General features: G+C 47.2%; 2 protein-coding genes across 2 annotated transcripts; both read right to left on the bottom strand.

Annotated features, from left to right (window-relative positions):
* Nucleotides 1–5: 5 nt before the first annotated feature.
* EDB93DRAFT_1332623 (uncharacterized protein) lies at nt 6–2313 on the bottom strand (the record flags this gene model as incomplete). The annotated part of the gene is made up of 6 exons (XM_041455252.1): nt 6–314; nt 369–443; nt 494–680; nt 735–1371; nt 1484–1775; nt 2280–2313. 5 exons carry the CDS (start codon nt 2311–2313, stop codon nt 370–372), a joined length of 1224 nt encoding a protein of 407 aa, XP_041301166.1. The 3' UTR covers nt 6–314; nt 369.
* Nucleotides 2314–3458: 1145 nt separating this feature from the next.
* On the bottom strand, nt 3459–6854 carry EDB93DRAFT_1256892 (uncharacterized protein; the record flags this gene model as incomplete). The annotated part of the gene is made up of 10 exons (XM_041454017.1): nt 3459–3701; nt 3728–3826; nt 3878–4110; nt 4161–4509; nt 4549–5031; nt 5084–5127; nt 5177–5242; nt 5862–6279; nt 6331–6708; nt 6786–6854. The coding sequence occupies 10 exons, from the start codon at nt 6852–6854 to the stop codon at nt 3459–3461; spliced, it is 2382 nt and encodes a 793-aa protein (XP_041301167.1).
* Between the last annotated feature and the right edge of the window lie 71 nt (nt 6855–6925).

The following is a 6925-nucleotide window of genomic DNA, read 5'->3' on the forward strand; positions in this document are numbered from 1 at the left end:
GGTATCATGGTCAACACCAAGGTCCAAGGATAGAACGGTTTCAGTGTATGACAATTTAGTACTAAGTTTTAGCGCAGAGATCTCATCAGAAAAATTGTCCATCAGCTACGTTAACTTATCTACCGAGATCTCAATATTTGACGATTGCTCCAAGGTTAAATTGACCGTCTCTCTAGAAGTAGTCCTGGAAATAAATATAAAGTTCGAACAAGGAGAGCCAAATACAACGCAGGAAACAGCATGAAAATTGTATGTCTCGTTCAACGGCAGTGTGCAAACGTGAATGCATCGCCAGCCTGACGTAGATATAGCCTCTTTGTTTAAAAAGAGAAATAAATAAACTCTCTTTAGAAGAGCAAAGCAAGTACCTCACGAGAGGGGTACCGAAGACCCAGCATAAACGCAGTCCATCTTCACATCCGGCAGCGGATGATCGCTTGTCCCTTTTTAAAAATGTCAATGAAGCATCCCCATGAGTATACAAGTACCCTACCGGCATGACAGTACGGGATTCCATCCTCCTTGTGTCCCCACAACATGACAGGCGACCACTCATCCACGAGGTTGGCAAGCGTCTGGAGGTGACCATATGCAGCCGGCTGAGGACCGTACGGTCGACGCAGTGCTATGAAAGTGAAGAAACTGGCAAATATCAGGAGCGCAATGCATAAGTTCAAGATCTGCATGAATGTGTGAGATTGTTGCAACAGTTTACATGGACAGTAAGTGCGAACCTGGGAAGTGAACATGACTACTGTCACATCGCTCAGGCTCTCAGTAAAAGCCTCAGTCGACTGTGCTGAATGAGAGCCCAAACATCCAGTCTGTGAACCGCCGAGGATAGCGTTCAATAACACAGACAATAAAATACTAGGTGTGAAAGACTCACGCAGGAACGGCTTCGCAATGAAAAGTATGAGACAGATCGGATCAGCGAAAAGCGACTTCAGCGGGTTCGTCGCCACTTGAAGTCCTTTCCTTCCGGTAGCGCATCTCCACCGTTTTTCGTCTCGGATGACATTTGCGATGAGCTCCGAACAATGCAGCCCAAGCGTCAATGGTCCCTGGACTAACATGCGATGATTGACAAAGAGTATAATCCACCACTCAGGTCCGCTATATGGCATACCATATGTGATAGAATTGGAGTTCTCGTTGTGGAAGAACGACCATGTTTGGATCAGCGGGTGAGACTCAACCCTGAGCGGTCCCCGAGATACACGATGAGTGCAGCCCATCCAGCGTATGCTGCAACAAGTGACCCAAAGAAAAATGACAACTTTCCGGATGCTTTGGTGAGCATGCCACGCAGAAGGCTGTGTTTTTGATGGTCGCGCTGGACCTCCAAACATGTCTAGGTCAGACACAGAACTGCATGCATCGGAATGTAGCAGGGGTCAATTGTGTGTGGTGGACCAGTGCAGCGGTTAAGTCGAATGGTGAGGAGCTCCATGTCAATATGTTGACAGCCCGCATCGCTGACAATGCAATCATCACCTGGAGGAGGAGTATGACGCCCAGAATGAGGAGAGGTGACCCTGCGATGGCAACATAGTACACTTCTAGCCAGAGGATGGGATCACCTCCAGCCTCAGGCTCAGGACCAACTTCCATGATCTGGACGTCGAGACATACGATGAGTGAGGGCAAGCTATAGGACATAACGAGGAGGACAGCTGAGATACCGTTGAGAAGGGCGCCATTAGGGTTATGCCATCCACGAGCTGCGGTCAAAAGGCGCAGATTGGTGTTGAAACGAAGCCGAGACTCTGAGGCTAGCGCAGAACGCAATGAGATGCCATGTACAAAGCCTATGGACTCGGTACATAATGTACTATCACCTGATTCGGAATGCACAATCGATGGATAATGCACAATGCACTCCAGAGCTCACCACTCTACATATATTTCATTCGGAACAGCTGGTGGACAATTATTAGCATACATTCAATAATACTACCAATTCAAAATTTTAAAATCGGTGCTGTGAAGCCTTCCCGAGATGAAACATTGTGCGAGTGTGCCCAAAATGAGTGATTTTTGGACACTAAATCCAAGATCCACCCAGATCCCATTAACCTATCAACACAGAAAGTTCAAAATATGTGAAATGCACCATCCTGAATCTACTCCAGGTGTTTCTATGTCAATAGGACACCACCACAGCATGCTATTCGCGATTCATGAGCAAAGCGTGACGGTCAGGCTAGATTGGGAAATCACACTCTCGGCTTGGTTGAGTCTCCGCTTTCTTTGCATTCGGCAGAATCGGCACATACCAGCATCTGTTCCTTTGAAGACACCAGAGGACATTGTTACATTACAAGGACAGTCGACCAATGCCAAGGACAGCTCGAGTTTTTCGCAACCGCCCTTCACCACATTCACAACCTCCTCTCACACGCGAGGATCGTGAAAAACGTATCAAGGATGCAATCGATACATGGCGTGGGGGTGAAACTAAAAGCCTCCTACAAGCAGCCAAGATGCATGGTGTCGAGCACATATATTCCACAGTGCGTAGGAGATGTGAAGGGTTGACTCTGCCACGAGACGAGGCGCATGCAAAACAACGGCACCTTACACCAGCCCAAGGAGTCAAGCGGCACAGCAAATGAACGGTTCTTTACCCTTCCCCTCATTTAATCCACCACCTGCATACCCACTCCATTATCCAGGTCGCGAGACACGATTCATGCAGCCAGTGCCAGCCCCAGAAGGGGCTCGTCCTCTTCGAACTTCACAAGACCTCCCACCACAGCTACATGCTGGGCCGTCCACTGGCAGATACATGCCTTACCCCCTGCATGGCCTTCCTGCACCATTAAATAGAGTTTCAGCAAATAATGATCACTCAGCACATCCTAGTGTTTATTACTAGATATTATTCCCTCAATGAAATTTGATTTGGAGCTCGTTATTGAAGCTTGAAGTTATGAACGGTGCGGAACACTGGACTTTCATTCGCTTTGCACGCTGTCGGACTGTGAATATCATTGTGTATTGGCCGAGGTGCCGCGCATGACATAGTGTGACGAAATTGTGCATTTCTATTGTGTTTTCGACACCTCAACTTCCAGTGCTGCCGCTGCAACAAGCTCGCAACAAAATTAAAAAATTCTTGTTGGGCCTAATGCACAGAGACCTAAAGTATACACTACAGTAGATCCGATACGAATATGTGTTGTTGTTGTGTTGCTATTCAGCAATAAGTGTAAATTGTGCATTTCCCGTCGAATGATAGTACATCAGTAAATGCGAGTTCGCACAAGGGTGTTCAAAAGCGCTCACAAAACGCTCATGTGGATATGCTTTTTAGTTAGCTCAGGTCGCCATCCGTAAACACTCGTTTTTAGTTAAATTAGACACTGGCGACATCCGACGCGAGATCTGTAGTTATCGGTTCGATTATCAAAAAGATTTGTGATCTATTGCATTATCTGTACACTACTGCTATCCTAATCCAAGTCAGATGACGACGAGCTGTTGTCTCGTGTCTGCGATGGTCCAATATCTAATATGTACTGCAGATATTGTTCAAACTCGGCCTTCTCTGCAGGAGTGAGATTATCAATCGCCCTCAGTATTTCTTCGAACTTGGCTTGATGGAATTGTCCACTGAAGGGGTCAACATTCAATCCCTCCCTCCCTTGTTCATGCAACGAGCAGTGGGTAGCTGCGCCTGAAACGGCCATGATATACTTGATGGATTTGAGCAGGGAATCACCTGAGGAACTGACGCGTATCCCCAGTACCAGATGAATCGGATGACATTGCTCATGATGAAACGATTCTGAAATTTTGCGATGACAATTATATTATCATTCTGCGAAAAACATATTCAGTAGAAGTTATATTCGAGGACTGCTCAACGTACCTCGTCAAAATAGAAGTCATGCATGAAGAGTAACGGATCAGGTCCATTTATAAAGCGATTGATCCTGGTAGTCCGATATCGCCCTGGTGGCAAAGAGTGCCCCCACGGGGGGAACAATTGGAATGCATCGCAAACACCCTCACGTGCGAAGTCGACCATTTTACCGCATGTCGCCAATAATGTATTGCTGACTGTCTTACGGTGTGCGTTGGTTATAAACTCCTCGAAAACCTCTGCGAAATTTATTAGAAAATGATATAACAATAGGATACAAAAAGCTCACCATCAGGCCTGAAGAAATTCGGGACAGATTCTTGGATGATCTCATCGATGAATCTTTTCTTTCGTTTTCTAGAGCACGTCATAGCGTGCTTTGAGAATACGAGCCGTGCAGGATCCCTTCCTTTAGCGCTGTTCAGCATCTGTTTAATCACCTCCGGCGTCAAACGAATGCGATTTTTAGGCAGTGATTTCGTCGTTCCGTGTCCGGAGTCACTGGGCGTATCGTGCGGCTCAGCGACAAGACTGGGTTCTTGCACTCCGGTAGCAATAGTGGCTGTTTGTGGTGCGACATACGGTGTTGCAGGCATGTTGGTGTGTCTGAGTGTGCATGTCGTTGTTGTCCTTGCATACTTTAAACCGGGATCAATGAAACAAATAAAAAAACTTACATGTACTACTTCAGAGGTAGGTATTTCCCTGCGATGGATCATTGACAGATCTGAAGCTGGAGGAATCAGACCGTCGCCTCGATCTACGATACTGATACCTCCATCAGGGGCACCCTCGACCCATCGAGACACAGGCGCGATGCCTTGTCGGTAGTTGGAAGGACCTGTGTCGAGTGGGGCATCTCGGACATTGTAGTAGTCCTGTCCATCAGTGTGTGAAGACGTGCCCTGTGAGTCTCCGCAAAATTGCTGCTCCTGCTCCTGCATGTTTCCAAACGACAATGGGCCCTGTGCATCTCCAAACAATGTTGCGCCCTGCGAGTAAAACAATGGCCCCTGCTCCTGCCCATCTCCAAATGATGACGAGCCCTGCTCCTGCCCATCTCCAAATGACAACGGGCCCTGTGCATCTCCGAATGATGTTGCGCCCTGCGAGTAAAACGACGGCCCCTGCTCCTGCCCATCTCCAAACGACGACAGGCCCTGTGAGTAAAATGAAGGTCCCTGCTCCTGCCCGCCTTCAAATGAGCCATACGAATGACTGGCCTTGAGTGTCATCATAGGCCTGTTGCAGCGCACCTGCGTGACTTATTAGCTGATCAGTGGACTTGATCCTCCATGTACTCACCTGGCCACCCTGGTACAGTCTGCTCATAGGGATCAAAATCAAATGCTGACATTTGAGGTCGTTCTGCTGGGGAGATTGAGTTGGTCAGCGACTGGCAAACCAGATGGATTAAGGCCTGATCCCCTGGCTGGCTTAGGGACGACAGCTTTTCCCTTGCGCTGTGAGCCACGTCCACTTGGCCTCCAGGTGGTGGTCAAGAAGAAGGAGGTAAAAATCGCACATGTCGAAGATGATGTGCGCCAGCTTGATTCATTTCCATCTTACATGACGAATAGTAAGACACCAACTTGATACATAGATATACAGACTGGGGAAAATGAAATGCGTGAAGGTCGAAAAAGGAGATTTATAGAAAAAACTACCGGAGGGGTCAAAGTGTGTTGATTGAGTTTGAATGGACGATGGGGAAAAGGAAGTGTTCTAAAAGTAAACTGAATTGAAGGGTAAAGGGCAGTGTTTCAAGAAGGGCGAGAAGCAACATATGAATGGGGCGATCTGAAACGGCGGGCACTTATCTACTGCGATATGGATCAGTGTGAGCAAAACGACCTGACAATGACAAGTACAATTACATACCATGACTCGAAGGGCATAAGTACATATAAGGAAAGATTGGACGTTTGCAACTACCCATTGATTTGATCATCGTCATCATTCATGCTATCGTCTGTACCAGAGGATTTACCGACAAATTGGGGCAAGTGGGAAGACTCTCCCATGGAACCCAATATATCTGCTTGGACACGTGATCCTAAATGCTTTTTGAGAACATCCGCTTGGGCAGCTACAGCCCAAAGTATCTCGCAATCATCGTCATAAATGGCTTGAAGGTAGTTGATATCGTCCTCAAGTTCTTCTTGTGACCGGTCAGAAAAAACGCTTCTGATCCATTTCAACTCTTCATCGCTGGAAAGGAGGCAATCCTTGTTCTCATGATGAAGTCCATTGAGAAACGTTGTGTACCGTTCTGATGCCTCGAGCTCCCATGTCATCATCACAAGACGTTGGCATGCAGCTTCTTGGCCAGTGAGCTTGGATTTGAACAATTCGTACAAAGTTGCAAGGCTCAAGTGTGAGAAGCCTTTGGAAATTGCTTCCTCTCGCTTTTGACCTATGAATTAATCTGCAGAAATATTTAATGATGAGGAACATACCTCATGAATTTCTTCGGCCGTGAATTCTGGTTTAAATCCTTGCCCTGATACACGAGCTGCAAATCGAAGCTCCAGTGGAGCTGGATGGGAAGTGTATGGAATGTTTTTCTTTGACATTCGCTCGATTAGATGCTGACCACGACGGGGAGGAGATACAGAGATTTTGGTGTAAGGCTTTCCAGGCTGCCAGGAAGAAGATTTGAGGCGAGAGTGCGAAGGAGATTTAAGGTGTCTGTACAATATGCTCCGCCTTGCATTCGGAGACTTGGGTACATTATACAATATACTCTGCCTTGCCTCATGGGGTTGAGGCACCTCATCAACTGGGGAGAGGGGAACACTGGGAGAACCTGCATCAGAACCAGAGCCTATGTCAGACTCATCAATGAGGAGAGTTCAATAATTTGTCTTCTTATTAAAATCAAATGAGATTGGTTCAACCCGAGTCGCAGAACTCGAGTTAGTGGGGGCAGGACTGCTTGATCGAGGAGAGAGGCGATAGGAGATGAAGGCGCAAATTCCATCGTCTGCTGGGCAACTTACTACCGCAGGCTGTAGTATGGCGTAGAGATGCGTAGTCTGCAGACTTTGAAAG

Source organism: Suillus bovinus (genome assembly GCF_016758785.1).
Source record: "Suillus bovinus strain UH-Sbo-P2 chromosome Unknown EDB93scaffold_142, whole genome shotgun sequence".
In the NCBI taxonomy this organism is placed as follows: Eukaryota; Fungi; Basidiomycota; class Agaricomycetes; order Boletales; family Suillaceae; genus Suillus; species Suillus bovinus.